The sequence below is a fragment of the Ascochyta rabiei genome, chromosome 17, assembly GCF_004011695.2.
Source record: "Ascochyta rabiei chromosome 17, complete sequence".
In the NCBI taxonomy this organism is placed as follows: domain Eukaryota; kingdom Fungi; phylum Ascomycota; class Dothideomycetes; order Pleosporales; family Didymellaceae; genus Ascochyta; species Ascochyta rabiei.
This window is the reverse complement of record NC_082421.1, coordinates 575,053-592,714: the sequence shown is the minus strand read 5'-3', so window position 1 is coordinate 592,714 and position 17,662 is coordinate 575,053. Positions and strand designations below refer to the sequence as shown.

The 17,662-nt window shown below is 55.6% G+C and overlaps 8 protein-coding genes across 8 annotated transcripts, besides 3 other annotated features; 4 read left to right on the top strand and 4 right to left on the bottom strand.

Annotated features, from left to right (window-relative positions):
• Positions 1–652: 652 nt before the first annotated feature.
• Positions 653–1,355, top strand: EKO05_0009582 (uncharacterized protein; the record flags this gene model as incomplete). Its single annotated transcript, XM_038942566.1, has 3 exons — positions 653–837; positions 904–1,175; positions 1,249–1,355. 3 exons carry the CDS (start codon positions 653–655, stop codon positions 1,353–1,355), a joined length of 564 nt encoding a protein of 187 aa, XP_038794973.1.
• A 1,059-nt stretch (positions 1,356–2,414) lies between these two features.
• Positions 2,415–3,211, top strand: EKO05_0009581 (uncharacterized protein; the record flags this gene model as incomplete). The annotated part of the gene is made up of 4 exons (XM_059637567.1): positions 2,415–2,531; positions 2,580–2,661; positions 2,712–2,876; positions 2,931–3,211. 4 exons carry the CDS (start codon positions 2,415–2,417, stop codon positions 3,209–3,211), a joined length of 645 nt encoding a protein of 214 aa, XP_059493550.1.
• A 440-nt stretch (positions 3,212–3,651) lies between these two features.
• Positions 3,652–6,297, top strand: EKO05_0009580 (uncharacterized protein; the record flags this gene model as incomplete). Its single annotated transcript, XM_038946896.1, has 1 exon — positions 3,652–6,297. One exon carries the CDS (start codon positions 3,652–3,654, stop codon positions 6,295–6,297), a length of 2,646 nt encoding a protein of 881 aa, XP_038794971.1.
• Positions 6,298–6,488: 191 nt separating this feature from the next.
• EKO05_0009579 (RNA-directed RNA polymerase) lies at positions 6,489–10,597 on the bottom strand (the record flags this gene model as incomplete). Its single annotated transcript, XM_038942521.1, has 7 exons — positions 6,489–6,876; positions 6,929–7,144; positions 7,194–7,348; positions 7,453–7,467; positions 7,528–8,267; positions 8,320–10,471; positions 10,577–10,597. 7 exons carry the CDS (start codon positions 10,595–10,597, stop codon positions 6,489–6,491), a joined length of 3,687 nt encoding a protein of 1,228 aa, XP_038794970.1.
• Positions 10,598–10,976: 379 nt separating this feature from the next.
• Positions 10,977–11,814, bottom strand: EKO05_0009578 (Endopeptidase Clp; the record flags this gene model as incomplete). The annotated part of the gene is made up of 2 exons (XM_038942474.1): positions 10,977–11,549; positions 11,596–11,814. The coding sequence occupies 2 exons, from the start codon at positions 11,812–11,814 to the stop codon at positions 10,977–10,979; spliced, it is 792 nt and encodes a 263-aa protein (XP_038794969.1).
• Positions 11,648–11,704: a tandem repeat.
• A 163-nt stretch (positions 11,815–11,977) lies between the features above and the next one.
• On the top strand, positions 11,978–13,254 carry EKO05_0009577 (uncharacterized protein; the record flags this gene model as incomplete). The annotated part of the gene is made up of 2 exons (XM_038942487.1): positions 11,978–12,281; positions 12,392–13,254. The coding sequence occupies 2 exons, from the start codon at positions 11,978–11,980 to the stop codon at positions 13,252–13,254; spliced, it is 1,167 nt and encodes a 388-aa protein (XP_038794968.1).
• Positions 12,341–12,382: a tandem repeat.
• A 484-nt stretch (positions 13,255–13,738) lies between the features above and the next one.
• On the bottom strand, positions 13,739–15,878 carry EKO05_0009576 (uncharacterized protein; the record flags this gene model as incomplete). The annotated part of the gene is made up of 2 exons (XM_038942477.1): positions 13,739–15,687; positions 15,746–15,878. 2 exons carry the CDS (start codon positions 15,876–15,878, stop codon positions 13,739–13,741), a joined length of 2,082 nt encoding a protein of 693 aa, XP_038794967.1.
• Positions 15,100–15,193: a tandem repeat.
• A 424-nt stretch (positions 15,879–16,302) lies between the features above and the next one.
• Positions 16,303–17,551, bottom strand: EKO05_0009575 (uncharacterized protein; the record flags this gene model as incomplete). The annotated part of the gene is made up of 2 exons (XM_038942590.1): positions 16,303–17,482; positions 17,532–17,551. 2 exons carry the CDS (start codon positions 17,549–17,551, stop codon positions 16,303–16,305), a joined length of 1,200 nt encoding a protein of 399 aa, XP_038794966.1.
• Positions 17,552–17,662: the final 111 nt, after the last annotated feature.

The window sequence follows — 17,662 nt, the reverse complement described above, 5'->3', positions numbered from 1 at the left end:
CAGGCGCGCAAGCCTGCCGCCATCATGCCCCGTGCGCAGACGCAGCAGAACATCTGTCACGTATAGAACAGAGTCACAAAGGCGTCACAAGTACGAGAAATAAATTGGCATGTGCTCAGACACGGCAAACATGGTTCCTGGATGGCGATGTGGGTTCCGCGGCCAACCTTGAGTCGCCAGCCTCCTCCAGCCATCGCCAATGGCAGCGGCACTAAAGACCAAGCCTGCATGAACATGAGAGAACCTGCGCGCCCACGTTTCTCCCAAACTCTAACCCACCTCAAGCAATTCTTCTCGGCTTTCCATCGCGCCTTCTCTCCTCACAGCCCTTGAGTTTTGAAGATACACAGCTCTCACTCTCTCCGCATTTGCTGCCCCGCAACGCATCGCCCCGTAAGCGACGTCACTCGCTTGCGCCCGCTGCCGGCTGTACCACCGCGACGCGCCTCGACTCGGAAAGCTGCGACAAGCGCTGTTGAACATCGACGTCTTGTCTGCAGAAGAGCAGGGCGGCAACCCCCAGGGCGGATCACCCACGGATAAACGGGACTGCGCCAAGTGCTCCTCAGGCGCATCTCGCGGCATCTCGCCCGTGAACACTGCGACTGCCTCTCAGGAACCTCGACTCTAGCCCTCTCGTAAACCAGACGCAATGGCGCGCGTAGGCCACTCAGAGACTGTCGTTGGCTCTGCCGTCGTAGTACGCGAGAAGTTCTACTGGCCAGACCTGCAACTCAATGTTTGGACCATTGTCATGCTGGCGACAGCCGGCACGATATTAGGCGTCAATGCGCAGTTTATGCAGATACAGGATCGCATGGGGTTGGGCACGCCGTGGTAGGTTTACCACTGCTCAGCATGCAGAGGAGTTAGTGGAATAGACAATGCTAACATACATCTCAGGATTATGCCCTATGGGGTGACAGTCGGCGCGCTCGCCGTGATATTCATCATCATCGAAATCGTGTACATCATGCAACGCAAACTGCTCCCGGGCATTATGATTTTGCTCTCCTTCATCCTGCTTGTGCTCTTCATCGCCGGCATCATTGGAACTGCGATTCAGCTGTTTGCTGGCCCGAACATCAACAACCAGTGCAACGCGTACGTGTTCAACGACAACGTAAGCGGACCAAATGCGAATACGCTTGCGTTCCTGCAGCAGAGGAACATCTGTACGTACCACCACGTTAGCCGGTAGTTGGCACGAAGATACATACCTTGGCAACATAAGCTAACAATCTCCAGGCCAATGCTGGCAAGCCGTCTTTGCATTCTGGATCGTCGGCTCCGTCTTCCTCGTCTGGATGATGATCATGGCCAGTCAGGTCAACTCGAACCAATACCGCGGCTAGCCACGCCGCGAGACCAGGGCCAACCTTGACCTTCTTTTCTTCACTTTTTAATTTACGGCATCTACGAATCTTTACGCAACAATCGCGGCTATGTGCATATGGATATGGAGGTAATGGTGATATCAATCGGACGGGAAATACCACTGCTTAGCTTAGCAGCCACGGCGTTTTGGGAGTTTGCATGATTGTTCCTTTGCGAGATGTTGTGTGTGGGGAGCGTGGCATGGTGAGGATAGCGTGTACGGAGAAGGATTCCGGAGGAGAATGATAAGCGGTTCAAGAGCATAGGATATCGCAAAAGAACACTTTCCATATCGTCATGACCAGCGTCGCTTCATCACGTATCCAACTTCTCTTCCTGGCCATCACCCACAGCTCCAGCACAGTTCGACTGAACAGAACATCCTCAGTACCACTCCTCCATTCCCTCGACACACCATCCGACCCATTGACCCCTCGACTTCCATCCAGCACATCTCTTCGCAGACACCCCCTTCCACTTCCACCAGACGCGAACTGCAACGATCCACGTGAAACGCAACGCTGATATGGTTCTAGCTGCCTCGCCCGCTGATAGCGCGCTGGAAAGCGGTGTCGGGTGAAAAGCAGACACATATGTAAATGCGTCGCGGTGACTCCACGTTCGCTGCTTTGCTGTCTGGCAATTTTTCCGACACGAGCAGGTAAGAGGGTCGACAGGTTTCGTGGGGAGACAACCGTTGACGGGATGGCGAGGGGAATAAGACGGTAGACGACCGCGGAGGAATGTAAGGGCTCGATTGCGTTCTCCAAATCCGCGGAACTGGCTCACGTCTTGTCGAACTACAGCATCGCACCGAGAGGTAAAAGCGTCGTCGACTTGTATTACCTGGATATTCTGTCCGTCGCTGACGACTAGCGCGACCCTTGTCTTTCATGTAAGTTTGCGTCTCTTCTCCTTGGACCGTAACTCTCCTTGTATACTATCTGGCTGTCGACAGTTGATCAAGTCGATAGCACAGGTACTACGACACTCCTTCACCCGCTCCAATCCCGTACGAGTACTGCCATCACTACACCATGTCCGACGCGAACGAACTCATGGTGCAAGCTGCGGCGATTGGCGTCGATGGTCTTCTCAACTTCAACGGCGCAACGAGTATTTCGGGACACGGCTGGCTGAACAACCTCAACAAGGTATATGAACGCTTGCCCAGCCTGAATGGCCGTTACTGACTTCAACAGCTCGAACAGCTCCACGAGCTCCGTATGATGGCGTTGGGTAATGCGAAGATGCTCTACGGCTCTGAGAAGTTCAAGTACTACGGTTCGAGGTACCTCGCAGCTCCAAGTAAACATGCACTGACGAAAGACAAGACGTCGTCATTGTGTGTAGTGAGCCGGACGCCAGGTTTGCCGCGCTCCTTGTCTGCAGCTTCAATGACGCCACCAAGATCCTTCGCAAGGAAGTGGCTACGTGCCCGATTGCTGCTGCACGCGCCATCGTACATGGTCTGCACACGGACAGTGGTCTTCTGTTGAGTAAGCCAGGATTTCACTATTCCAACATACTCGGGTACTAATAGTGCATCACAGGCAAGTACAACGTCGGTGATCAACTGTTTGGCCAGCAAGGCGGCACTCCTCATGGTGGCGAGTTCGGACTCTACGACTGGAAGCGTGCGATCAACGACCCAACCCAGGACCAAGACGATACCTCGACTCTGGTCCGCGGTGGTCTGGCAGCAGCGCCCATGGGTCCGCGAGCTGAGAGGCGACCGCACAAGCGTTCGAGATGCGACAACGATAGAGGTGATTACTGGGACCGCAGTTGCGTGTCGCGCGAGTCTGAGGGCAGGCTTATGTACGATGACTGATGCAAACGCTCGGTACAACGATGGAGGGTCAAAGGAACCTGGGACTATCGTCCTAGGTCAGCAGGATGATACACAAGGGTGAAGGCTGTCCGATCTTCAACATCTTCTTGACTGGCATTTGGAGTCAGTGAAGACTTAATTGCACACCACGCAGTTTCGTCAAGAATGGAAATAAGCTGATAGAAGCTCTCTCAACATGTCGAGTCTCGTGAAATGGAAGGCCCAGACTGCAGCAATGATCGCAAAAGAACAGGATTCGATTTGATAAGCGTTGGCATCTTTGTGCAGTCGAGGACCGTGAACGGAGATTAAATTGGAAGGCGCGTGACAGCGCGTACGCGACTTGGTCAGTGCGCTGCGCTGCGCTGCGCTACGTCATGACGCGAACGAACCGAGAGCAGTGACTTCCTAGCATCTGCAGCGATTCTACCGAAATTCCTATGATGGATAGCCCATCAAAGCGCCGCAAGAAGAATGATGGCTCGAGCAAACCAGTGCGCAAGTTGGACTTCTTCTTCGCCAAACAAACCGCAAAAGCCACGGCTGCCACGACAGATGCGACACAGAACACAACTGAAGCCAATCCGCCCCAAGTCATAGACCCTTCCAATCTTACGGATGAAGAGTACGCCAGAAAACTACAAGAAGAGTGGAACAAAGAAGCTCAAGAGCAACCCCCGAAAGAGGACAAGCAGTCTAGGTCCGATGAACTCTACAGAGACCCCAGCCCATCAGCAACGACTGGGGTGAAGGGCGGTGATGCGAAGAAGGCAGAAGAAGCGGGTTCTACTGAAGTTTCGATACCAATTGTTGAGTCTGCAGCATCGAGACAGAAAACACACACTCTCTCGCTACAGTCGACCGCGACCGAGGAGGACACCATTACCGCCAACATACCCTTCGATCAGAGCCCACTCGAGTTCGACCCATCGAAATACATACCAGACCTCCAAAAGCATTGGACAGCAGACGGTGGCCGAGCAACATATGCGCTGTTGACACGATGTTTCATCCTAATCAACAGCACCACGAGTCGTATTAAAATAGTAGACACTCTCGTCAACCTTTTACGAACCATCATCGAAAGCGATCCCAAAAGTCTGTTACCTGCCGTTTGGCTAGCAACCAACTCGATATCGCCTCCATACATTGACCTCGAACTTGGCCTCGGCGGTTCAGCAATCTCAAAGGCTCTGAAGAAGGTCTGTGGATTGGACAATGCAGGTCTGAGAACACTCAACAACAAGTACGGTGACGCAGGAGATGTGGCATTTGAAGCAAAGAAGCGCCAGTCGTTTACTTTGCGGAAACCGAAGCCTCTGACAATCAAGAGTGTGTTCGGTTCTCTGGTCAAGATTGCCAACAGCAAGGGAAATGGCAGCGTAGAAGTCAAGCAAAGGATTGTCGAGAGACTGATACAAGATGCACGGGGTGCAGAAGAGAGTCGATACATCGTCAGAACGTTGGTGCAGCATCTGAGAATAGGTGCAGTCAAGACCACCATGCTGATTGCGCTATCGCGCGCGTTCCTCTTATCGAAGCCGTCAAATGCCGAATTCGAGACTCGCAATCCGAAAGATCTTGCCAAACTGAAAAAGGAAGATCTCGTTGAGATATACAGTAGGAACGAAGAGATCGTTAAAGCATGCTTCGCCCGGAGACCGAACTACAACGATATAATACCGGCGTTGTTAGAGATAGGCGTAGGTGACGAGCTGTTGCTGCGATGCGGTTTGGCATTACACATACCGTTGAGGCCTATGTTGGGCAGTATTACACGTGATCTGGGCGAAATGCTCACCAAGCTACAAGGTCGAGACTTCAGCTGCGAGTACAAGTACGACGGCCAGAGAGCACAGGTACACTGTGATGAGAAGGGAAAGGTCACGATCTTCTCAAGACACCTGGAAGTTATGACAGATAAGTATCCGGACCTAGTCGCGCTGGTTCCCAAGATCAGAGGCGAGGGTGTGTCCAGCTTCATCCTCGAGGGCGAAGTTGTGGCGGTAGACCGCGAATCAGGCGAACTGAAGACGTTCCAAACACTTGCCAACCGAGCTCGAAAGGATGTCATCATCGGATCCGTCACCATCGACGTCTGCCTTTTCGCCTTCGATCTGATGTACCTCAACGGAGAGGAGCTTCTCAACCGCCCATTTCGAGAGCGGAGAGACATGCTACGCAGTCTTTTCGTCGAGATACCCCACAACTTCACCTGGGTCAAGAGCCTAGACGCCACATCTGCCGATACTGAAGTTGTATCCGACTTCTTCAAGAGTGCCTTGGAACTAAAGTGCGAAGGCATCATGGTCAAAGTGCTCGACAACCTTCCCGACCCCGATCTCCTCGACGAGCTAAACGAAGACGGCACACCCTCCCTTCCCCCAACGCCGAAGAAAAAGAAGCCCGCCAAACCCAAAAGCAAGAGCAAATCAGCACCCATCCCGGATCCGGAAGCCGACGAGCCCAAAAAGCCCGGCCGCAGAAAAGCGCTCCTCGCGACCTACGAACCGGACAAGCGTCTCGACTCATGGCTCAAGGTGAAAAAGGACTACTCCTCGACCTCAGAAACGCTCGACCTCATCCCCATCGGCGCCTTCCATGGCTCCGGGCGCAAAGCCGCCTGGTGGTCCCCAATTCTACTCGCGATCCGCAACGCCGAGACGGGCTCGCTCGAAGCCGTGACAAAGTGCATGTCCGGCTTCACCGACGCCTTCTACAAAGCGAACCGTGCGAAATACGACCCGGACGACCCGGACAGCACAACGACGCTGCAAGGGAAGCCGCACTACGTCGACTACAACGGCGGCGCGGGTTGGCCGGCTGTCTGGTTCGAGCCTACCGAGGTCTGGGAGGTGGCGTTTGCGGATCTGACGCTCAGTCCTACGTACACGGCGGCTATTGGGCTGGTGAGTGAGGAGCGCGGGCTGAGTACCAGGTTTCCGAGGTTCTTGCGTGTGCGCGACGACAAGGGAATTGATGAGGCGACGGAGGCCGGTGAGCTGGCTGCTCTGTATAGGAAGCAAGAGGCACGGCCGGATAGGCAAGCGGAGGGCAAGGAGGTGGATGAAGAGGATGTGGAGTAGCATAGGAGGTCGTGGGGTTGGACTAGTGAATTCTTGCTCTTCGCAAGCGAGGCGTGTTGTTTGACTAGAACACTGCTATCCTTCTCAAAGCATCTTCGACGTGGACGCGATCGCTCATAGTCGGTAGAACAGCACCCAACGGCTACACGCATCTCAAAGGCGGTTCGCTACGTGCCGTACCAAACAGCTCCTTACAACGGCCTCAGACGGCCCAACATGTACACATTCAGCTGCTCCAAGCAGACCGCAGCAGCCACGTACTTCCAGCTCTTCAGCACAATCTGGTTCTCCCAGCCGTCCGTCTCCAGCGCGACTTTGAAGCAGGCAATGGCGCGCGGCAAGGCTTCGACGTCGTCAGGGCCCTCCCAGTCTCCATCGCCACGAGCGACGCGTCTCGCAATGTCGCTGACGTCGCGGTCGAAGCGCTCCTGGACTTCCTTGTTGGCTTCGCGGATGTAGCGCGTCGACGCGCGTTCCTTCTTGCCGAGGATATTGCCGGAGAAGACTTCGAGCTCGGTTAGAGGCTGGCCGCGGTGTGGGCGCATCGAGTACATGATGTCGACCATGTTGTCTTCGTATCTGTGCTGTGTTAGAGACAAGGACTTGCTAGAGTGATTTGGTTGAAACGTACTCTTCTCGCAGTTGCTCGGCGAAGATGCGGTGATGTGTCCACTGGATGGCCATTGCTTCACGATCGACGTATCGCTCGAGCTTCTGAAGTAGGGTTTCACGTTGCTGAGTGTTCTGGGCCGCCTGGAAGTTGTCTCGCATCTGTGTGAAGAACTGCTTCTCATCGATCCTGCGGTACAACTGTCCGAGAGCCTTTTGACTCCTGTAGTATCTGATTCTGTAGCACAGATCAGCACATCGTCCAGTGTAGGGGTACATTTACGCACTTGGCCTTTTCGGGATCGAGCACACTGAGACTGTCAGGTTCATCCACATCGTCGTCTTCAAGCTTGTCTAGCTCTGCAGCACCAAGGTCGTTGACCACAAGATTGCGGCCAGGGGCCATGAAGTCTGGTCTGACGCTATCTGCACCAAGGGGTATCTGCCACTTCAATCAGTATACTGTAGACACCTAGTTCACTGCGTGATTATAGCGTCACAATGCATTAAGACGAACTTTGTGAGCATGCTCGAGGAAGTACTCACCTGTGACATGTCGGCCTGAAGAAATGCTTTGGTCAGTAAATTCAACGAATGAGACAGACATAGACCACCACTTACAGGGTTGCCGGATTTGCTGAAGTCAACAGCGTCAGACGCAAGCTTTGCAAGCATGGTGCATTCAGGGTTCATAGTTCCGTCAGGCTTTCGATCTGCTCGAATTTTATGTTTGTTCGAGATGACCCCAAGACGATCCATCTTCATGAACTCGATGAAAAAGTCGACGATGTCATTGACTTCAACGGGTCGGCCAAGGTCCCGAGCTTGTGTCGGCTCATAGTCTGCTGGAGGAACTGTGTAATTAGGTACGAGCCTTTCGTCGTAGATGATGTGGAAGAGATCACCATCCAAGTCACCCCCGCTGAGCATTGAGGGCAGATCTCGCTCACCTCTCTGCGAGAAGACAATGCAGTTGCGCAATGCTTTCAGGGGGCTCCCACGTTCCACATCCACAGCCTTGGCAAGCTGTACGTCACCAGGATGAAGTGCGGGCGCTCGAGTCACAACAACACGGTCACCTGTGAGGACACCATGTTTCCACTCGCCATGCCCATCTGGAAACTGTGTCGCAACATACACCTCACCTTCTCGCAATGTATTGGTCTCATCCATGATACCATAAAGAAGACAGCCTTTCTCAATCGGAATGCGGGCACGATACTTGAGATCTCGCAGGCTCGACATGGCCGCAATCTCAACAACATCTGTCAGGAACCTGTCTGTTTGGAATGAGAGCCCAATGTAGTGCATCAGCTGGAACAGCCTGGGAACCTTTGCAAATATACCGGTGTGGGCCTGTTCTGTACGTCGCATTAGCTTCAAGAAATGCCTTTGACAAGAAGAGGTACGTACCTAAGAAAGAGGCTGCGTTGAGTGGATGTTGCACAATCATCTCTAGCGCTTTGAGTGCATCATCCTGAACCGAGAAGAAGTTTTGTAGAGGGACGCTGAGGTCTTCGAGAATCTTGATGAACTGATGGTTCAAGTACATGTTTAGAGGCCTGTATGCCGCACCGCAAAGCTCGAGGTCTCTCCAGCCTTCACGAGCAACGTACTTTGTCATACTCTTACGGATGTGAAGCTGTTCCCCAAGCAGAGCATTGTCAAGCGAGACCACACCTTTTGCGCCGCGGTAACGAATTTGGAGGACTGTTGGTCGTTTGCTCCTGCGGTCAGATGGCAACGAGAGCCATACTCTCTGCAGAAGACGTTCAGATATCGTACCGCAACCGTCTGAGAACGTGCGGCCATTCCTGACAACATCGTCTTTGGTCTCGATCACGTACGCGTCGTCTGGGACATGTACAGCGTGGATAGTATCGCTGAAGGCTTGTCCAATACGCGCCGCACATTTGGCACTGCAATGGATGTTGGTGAAGTCACCTAGGGCTTGGATGACATCCCTGGCGCAGATCAGTACGCCATCTTCTTCAAATGGCGCCATGAACCACGCTGCATGGTAGCGAAGTGATGCGTGCGAGAAACCAAGGAACTCGAAAGTGCGTCCAGCAATCGTAATGCCATTTCGGAGGACATTGCGGAATCGTTCATAGACGTCTTCTTGGGATGAGCGCGGGTCGTGGAAGACGGACAGGCCATCCTCATCAGCAAAGAACACTCTCATGAAGCATTCAGTGTGATTTGCGTACTTGCGGAGAACTCGATTTGGTACCCCCCACTCAGGACCTCGGAGAACGAGACCAGTAGGCGTGACAGTAGCCTTGTGGGTCAAGGCGAGGTACTGATACTTCTTATGCTTTGAGGGATCCGAGAAGTTGCCGGCCTCCGATTGTGCTTCGCTGATGTTGGCTTCGATCATGTCGATGATCGCTTTGGTACTGTAATTGTTTCCGTTGATATGAGGTGTTGGTGTGGGAATCTGCTGCGCCAGTTTGCTGACACCAACGGCTGTTTTGCTTGAGCCGTAGCGTTGAGCAAGATCACATACCCCCGGCACTAGCTCTAGCATGTTGGCAGGCGACACCGTACCCTCGAGCACGAGTGCCATCAATTGGTAGGCGACGGCGAAGTTGATGTGCGCGTATGTAACATCAGCGAGAGTCGCCTCCAATGCCTGGTAGTCCTTCTCAACACTCTGCGTCTTCTTCTGGGATATCTTAGTCCGCCAGAGATCCATGTCTGGAACCGCAAAGTCCCTGATAAAGTTCCAAGCGTAGCGCATGGTCTGAAGGTTGGAGAAGTGTAGTTTGTACACCATGCATAGCGCAGCGCTCTTGTCGTATCGATGCTGCAATGCGCAAAGTCGATGTAATGAGGGAGCTCGCTGGGCCACTGGGCCACGCAAAGACATGGCGTACAATTTTGGCATCAGAGAGGCCACACTCGGTTCTGCACCAGTGTATAGATGCAGGCTGTCGCTTGCCTCGATTCGATAGAGTTTCGGAGGAGACTTGAGCGTCAAGGTCAGCGCGCCGTGCCCTCCTGCTTCAATGGAAGGGATGGTGTGCTCTAAAACGCCGTACGGAATGTCGATTCTGCAATTAGAATCAGCCTCCGTGTTTGCGTTGGCTCGGCTTTCCAAGTAGATAACGAGCGCAGTCCTGCCGAAAATAATGGTACCACGGCGAAGGTCCAGATACTTTTGTTCAAAGACCAGTTTGCCGAGATGGTCGTAGTTCCAAACTCCCGTCGTCATGCTGAGGAACTTGAAATGAGGCTGGGAGAGCTGGGACGTAGGCAGCGATGGCTTGAGTGGCTTCTTCATCATGTCCTCTTCTTTGTTCAAGAGGGACATGACCTTGAGAGCCTCTGGCTGGCCTTTCTTGTTGCTCTTTCTGCACTGGAGGCGCCGGCCCTTCAGCACCAGCATCGCTTGGGTTTGGGGATGTCTGATGAACCTTTCACCATTCTCTTCCCTGGCCACGGTCAAGAGCGCCCATTGAAGACCGGGCTTCTTAATGACATCGTATGCGAATATGTCAAACTGGGCCAGCTTATCCTTGAGAAACATGCGCAACTGGACGTGGTTGACATCGCCAGGCACCTGGTTGGGAGGTAGGTAGTCAGCACCATACTTATTGGGCCGGCTTTCTCGTCTCTCGGTGGGCGAGAGGCGTCAAAGCTGTGCAAGCGAGGGAGCAGTACATACATCTTGTATGAATATATCCATAACGGACGTGTTGCGACCGTTGCTCTAGCATTACCCAAGCTTGCAACGAGGTCAGTGTCGCGAAGAAATCGCGAGCAAAGGAAGGCGCAGTCGCGAGGTGTTTGCTACCAGCGGCAGCCCGGCTGCAGGCAGGTACCTTTGGGTTAAGCGGCACCGCGCGCTAGCCAGGATCCTGCGGGGCCAACTGCGGCGTAACCCTCACGGTGAATGAGAGCTAGCAAGGCCAGTGCAGAGGAGAAAGTGCCACCACAGATGCTTTCACAGCGGAACCGAATCTTGTTTGGTCATGCTCTCGTAGATTGCTTAGGTCGATACTGTACGCACATGCCAGTACCCCTCGCTCTTTTCTACCTGGTAGGCGCCACAATGCGCATATCGCCTATTCTTTGCCCGCATCTTCTCTCCTCTCGAGTATCTTGTCGACAATGCCAAAGTCGACGGCCTCTTGGGCATCCATGAAGTAGTCCCCGACCATGAATTTCTCGATCTCTTCCAGACTCCTCTTCTTGGTCAAGTGGCTCTGGTAGATCTTGTTCAGCCGTTCCCTCACCCTCAGAATCTCTTTTGCGTGATCAGCAATATCGCTCGCCTTTCCAGAATACCCTCCGCTCGGCTGATGGATCATGACTCGTGCATGCGGCAGAATGTAGCGCTGCCCAGCTTTCCCTCCGCACAGCAGGAGCGAGCCCATGGACGCAGCCTGGCCCATGCAGATTGTGCTGACGGGACTGCGGATGTAGTTCATTGTGTCGTAGATGGCGAGACCGGCGCTGACGCTGCCGCCGGGGGAGTTGATGTAGAGCGAGATGGGCTTCTCCGGGTTGTCTGCTTCGAGGAAGAGGAGCTGTGCGACGATCATGGCGGACATTGATTCTTCGACTTCGCCGTTGAGGCAGATGATGCGCTCTTGGAGCAGGCGCGAGAAGATGTCCGAGGTTTTCCACCCTCCACCCTGCACAGTCAGCTCGAGGGTCTACGTGCCGTGGGGGTTCACCTACCACTGTCTCGGTCACATAGGGTATGGGAAGTGCAGCTGCGCGCGGCGCATATTGTTGCCGTTGCTGTTGCCGTTGCTGTTGCTGTTGCTGTTGTTGCTGTTGTTGCTGTGGGGCATAGTGTGTTGGGAAGCCGAACTGGCTGGACATGGGTCGTGTGCCATTCCTACCTATCCCCGTGGATGCGCTCGGCCGTGTTGTCCTCCGTAGCAAGGTCGCCATGACGAGAGCGTGTGTGTGTCTGGGGAAGCTGGCATGGACGGTGACGGGGTGGAGCTCAATAGCTCGACGCCAAGTGACTAGCGGTAGCTCCCGAGGTCGCGTCCACACGGTCGGAGCCATCAGACACGGTCTACGACACTCGCGCATCGGCCTCGCTCTCCTGATGCCAGGCCAATGGACCCGACGCCTGGGATCATGTTCGAGCCAAGCTAGAGCGCTCTCGACGGTCCGGCGCCAGAGCCATGCGACACCGACACCGCCGCTGAAGGGCGACGAGCTGGGGCCGACACAGCAACACGGGCACCGCACCTTCCGCACCAGACGGGACGGGAGGAAAGAGCTGCCCCTTCCACCGCTGCTCGACCCCGTAGTCCTTGAGGAGCGGTCGCGCCACGAGCAGAAGAAAGAGAAGCCCAGGCCCGCAGACTTTACTCCCTTCCAGCGCAGACTGTGGGAGAATGCATTCGGTACGCCTCTCTCTCTTTCTCCTTCTCTTTCTCTTTCTTTTTCTTTTCTTCTTCTTCTTCTCCTCCTCCCCCTCCACGTCTACCACCACCCCAGCTCACACTCGACGCAGCCCACGCACTCGCTTCGCCCGTCCGCGAATGCCGCGCAACCCAGGCCTTCGTCCCCGAAGCGCTGCTCACCGCCCTGCACATGCGCCCCCACCCCACCACGGGCGATCCCTGGCTGCTCCCCGTCTCGCTGACCACGGTCAAGAAGCAGCTCGGCGCCCCGCTGCGCTTTCTGACCCGCCACCTCGTCGCCGCCCAGCTGGGGCGCAGGAAGGGCTGGGAGAAGGCCCTGTACCCGCGCATCATCGACAAGTTCCGCCCCGGCGACTTTGCCAAGACCGTCTGGCGCGAGGACATGCCCGCCCTGCTGCTCGACCTGCTGCGCAACCGCCTCGTCGACCGCCTGAGCTGGCACTTTTCGTTTCGCGGCCGCCTGGTCCCCGTCACGAGTCCGCACGCCAACCACACGGCGCCCGTCGACGACGTCAGCACGGTGCTCGTCTTCGGCAGTCTACGCACGCGCGCCGACGACTGCCAGGCCCGCCTCGAAGCCATCACCGCCGAGCTGGAGAAGTGGGCGACGTACTTTGGCCAGAACTTCGGCGCCCGCTTCGACCCCCACGCCGCGCCCGACGTCACCCACCACCCCCCGGGCTGGTACGCGCAGCCGCTGGTGCCCCACATGCAGCCGCGCCTGCAGTTCCCCGAGCTCGACTTCAAGACAGCCATCTGGCGCCGCCGCAAAGTCGCCGTCTACAGTCTGACGGATCTGCTGGGGCCCGACAAGGCGAAGGAGCTGATCGAGGGACCCAAGAGCAAGTACGCAGGCCGGACGTGTGTGGTGATGAAGCGCGCGAAGCACAACGTGCCAGTGGAGATTCTGCTCATGCAGCTACAAGCCTACACAACTCGTCCAGGCGCATAACAACACTCGTCTTGAATCCAATCTTTCGTGATGCCTACCCTCTACCCCCCAAGTCTTGCTTGTTCCAGACGAAAATGCGGCGTGATCTTTTTTCACTTTTGTACAAATACACCGGTCAACCACCATACAGTGTACCAGTCGAGCACAGAATACGTCGGTCAAACGTACTTGTGTACTACTCAGACATGGACGTACTCGTCAAGCGTGAGATATACCACTTGAACATATTCGTACTATTCAAGTGTGAGATGTGCTATTCAACCATACATGTACTATTCGAGTGTGAGATATCCACTTGAACATATACCTACTATTCAAGTGTGAGATGTACTATTCGAATGTGAAATATACCACTTGAACATATACCTACTATTCAAGTGTGAGATGTCCTACTCAAACGTGAGATATAGCATGCAAACATACATGTTCCAGTCAAGCGTGAGATATACCACTCAAACATGCCCTACGCCACTCCAACGCAACGCTATCCCGCTTGCTTGTACCGATTGCGCAGCTCGTCAATCTCACGCTGGAACTTCTCCATGTCGTCTAGAATATTGTTCGAGTCCTTCCTGCCCTCGCCTGCACCACCCCGCGCCGCTGCCGTGGCTGACCCCCCTGCTGCAAGACCGTCCTCGGCTTCTTCCCGCGGCGAGTACAGCGCGTACTCGTTCCCGGCCTTGTCTTCGGCCGGCGCGTATTCGTGCCGCAGCGAGTGCTCGCTCGCGCCACTGCTTCGTCGGTTCATGTCCAAGCTCGTGCGCCGCAGATCGGTGCTCGTGTGCCGGTGCTCCGTACTTGTTCGCCGGCTCTCCGTGGGGGACGAGGAGGGGATCAAGGGACGCTGCTGATCGAGACTGGACCGCCCGGATCCTGGGCGACGCCGCGGCGGGGGCGGTGGGGGAGGCATTACGCTGCCTGTGCTGTCGCTCGATGCGAGGCGGACACTGTTGCGTTTCGACGCCGTTGACGATGTGCGGTTCATGCCGGCTTCAGCCAACGGTGGCTCGCCGTCTAGGGTGCTCCTGCGCGAAGATGGGCCGTGTGACGAGCTTGTGGTCCGCACAGAGGTCGAACGTTGGAGTGGTTCCGTCGAGGATGAGTTTGCGCTTGACGCGCCGATATCTGACAGTCGTGCCCCATGCCTAGATGGAGGTGGAGGCGGCGGTGATTTCAGGCTGGCTGTCATGGTAGCATTGCTTGCAATCTCGCCAGGTGTGGGAACCACCGCAGGACCAGGGACTTCGAGGGACTGCTGTGACGACAGCGTTAGAGAAGAGCTGCTCCGCGATCTATGGTCCGCGGACGAATGTCGTAGCTGGCTCTGTCGGCGCGCCAGAGGAACCGGAGGAGGGGCTCTCTTCTTCTGTAGAGAGCTCGACCGACTCAACGACTCGTCGAGCCTTTCCGTTGGTGGTGATGTGTTGTCTCGACTTTTCTCTGGGGTATCAATATGCAGGGGTGATGACAGTACGGGAGTCGGCGGGAGCGGCTTGTTCGCGTCCGACGTATTTCGAGACCTGGTGACTGGCGGAGGGGCAGTTTCTGAGACCGCAAAGCTGTCAAAGGATACGGTCTGCGGTAGTCGTGGCGACACGAGCTTGCCATGGCGGTGTGCCGGCGCAGGCGGTGGCTTCCTCTTAGACCTGGTCCTCTCTGGCGTAAGACCGGGCGCCTCGTCGTCATCCGAGCGTGCCATGTCGTGTGAGGTCCTCGGAGGCTCGGGCGGCGCCTCGTGCGCAGCTTCAAGTAGGGACTGGCGGGATATGGATGATGCGTCTGTGCTACTACCACTCTCGACTATAGCTGCACCTGCGGGGCTCGGTGCAGCAGGACGCTGCGAGCTCTGGCTGGTCTGGCTGGTCTGGCTGGTCTGGCTGGTCTGTCTGGTCTGTCTGGTCTGTCTGGTCTGGCTGGTCTGGCTGGTCTGGCTGGTCTGTTGAGGGTACGGCTTGCCTGTCAGGAGCATGTTTTTGAAGCTCTCCACGTCGAGGGAAGCTCTGTTGTTGCCCGGGGTCGCTCCTTCCGCCAACGTCCGGTCCTCCCCACCTGCTCTCTGCTGAGGCTCGATCGAGGCGAGCGTCTTCGCAAACGGGTTCGCCGGGACTATTGACGGAGAGAGGGCTGGAAAATTCACCCCCGAGGCGCCATTCGCGCTTGCCAGGTGGTCCGGTGCAGCCATTGCATGGCTTCTACCAGGCTCTCGCGTGTATGCGCCAGGGGAGCTGTTCGAGTAGCTGGCAGAGGGCGCTGGGGGAGACGGGCCTGCATACTGGCCTGCATACTGGCCTGAGGTTTGCTGTGGAGCAAAAGACGTGCGCGGAGAGTCATCTGGGCTTGGGATGTCCGGTTGCAGTGGGATGGCTATGGCGGTGGATTCTATGCGAACATGTTTCTTTGTCTTGGGCGGCGGCGAGACGGCGTGGGCAAGCACTGTGTAACCATTACTCTTCTACTGCCAGGACAGGTGAAACGCAAAGCGACGGCATACCATCGTCATCGTCCTCTTGGGCGCCTGCCCCAGGCCTGCCTGTCTCGGGAGTGATGAAGGAAGTCCGAGGCACAGGGGAGGGGGGAGCTTGGTGGAGGGCGAGGGAGGCGCGGAAGGGGTTCCCAGAAGACATGCTGCTAGTTAGGGACAATGCATTGCTCTATGTACAGGGAGGACAGAGAGGCGCTCGTGAGGAGCGGCGTGTGCAGTGCTGAACGTTGAACGTTGAACGTCGACGGCGCTGCAGCTGCTGATGCTGATGCTCGGGCGGTCAAGATGATCGTTGGCCGATGTGCGAGACGCGCATCTGGAGGGGACAGCGAAGACCACCCCACCACATCATCTCCCCCATCTTGGCTTGTGCACCTCAACATCACACTGTGCCTGGCGAGTCGTATTGTTTGCGGCAAACACAAGCTCTGGCTGGCCAGGCTTGTGCTCAGATTCATCCTGCGGCTGATGACTGCTTTTCCATTTGCATGTCAAACACTGCGTCACAGTCGTCTATGTACAATTCGGCTCACGGCTCGTCTCTGCTCCGACTCGTTCCTCCAGGCTCAATCCATGTACACATGCCATCCAGCTTCACAACCAAAGTACTTCCGCCCGAGCCTCCCGCCGCTCTCCGTTGGCTGACTGAAAGCAGTGAGACGCTTTTCAATCTTCAGTCCGTACATGAAATCATTCCGCGTACAGTCGAGCAGCCGCCGCGCGAGCCCCTGCTTCCGGAACTGGGCCGAGACCCATATCCTCGAAATACCAAGAAGCGCCGTCTCTGCTGATGTGCTGATAGAGATGGACGAGCTCTGAAGTTCAACAGCAGTCTGTGTAGGTTGTTGTGACACCTTGTCTTGCGCCAATACGGTATACGCTTCCTGTATCCTCTCCGCCAGACATGCTGCTACGCACTTTTGACCCTGGATGTAGAGGTACGCCTTGAACCTGTCGCACTTCTCGGGTGCTGGGGCGTCTGCAGTCGATGATTCTGCGCTTGGAGACAGCAAAGTCTGACTCCAGAGCTCCTCGTCTGCAATAGGCACCGCCGCAAGCTCGGCATTGACAACCTTCAGCACATCACTAGCCTTGTTGCGCAGCGCAAGAGCATCTCGACGCCCAACAACAGCTATGAAACTTGCCTCTCCCCCGCTCCATATCTGCTTCTGTCGCAGGCGCGCAACCATGACCTTTGTACAATCGACGCCTCCAAAGTTCATTGCATGGAACTTCCGGTGCAAGGCCACGTCTTCGGCGTTCGACGGTATGTATTCCATGCCACACGTTTTGCAGGCTTTACGGTGTTGTCCTACCAGGTCCAGCTGCATCTGCACCATGCGCTTCTTCTTTCCTGGTGGTGGGTTTGGCCGAGTCTGCGCATTGTCACTCTGTTCCGAAAGGACCTCTGGCGCAGAAACGCTGTGTTTGAGCTTGCGCTTGAACAACGAGAAAACAGGTCGCCGCTTCAGGTCCGGTGGAGGGGAGCTTCTCAGCGCTGGCGACGATGGAGGGGATGATCGGGTCGGCGTGTCCGAGAAAGTGGGGAGCGAGCGTTGTGGACTGGAGCTGAGAGGCGTAGAACTTATTCGTGTAGGTGGCGAGGGCTTTACGGGCGATCTTGGTATAGACTTCGACAAGGTCGTAGATTCGACTCTTTCATCTTCGACGCGTCTGCGCTTAGTAGGCGGCTCTTCATCGTAAAGCGGTCGTTTCGATTGTCGCGAATACGTTCTCACAATCTTTCTAACACGTTGTTAGCTGCGTCGCGACCATGAAAATACAGCACGTGTACTTGGTAGAAGTGGAAGACATTGTTGATAGCAATGTGAGATGTGATGCTGTGCACGCGATGCGCGTGGTCGACGCGTCGCGCTAAAACCCTGGACACCCCACCGCATTGCACCTCTTAGATATCACGCAGCA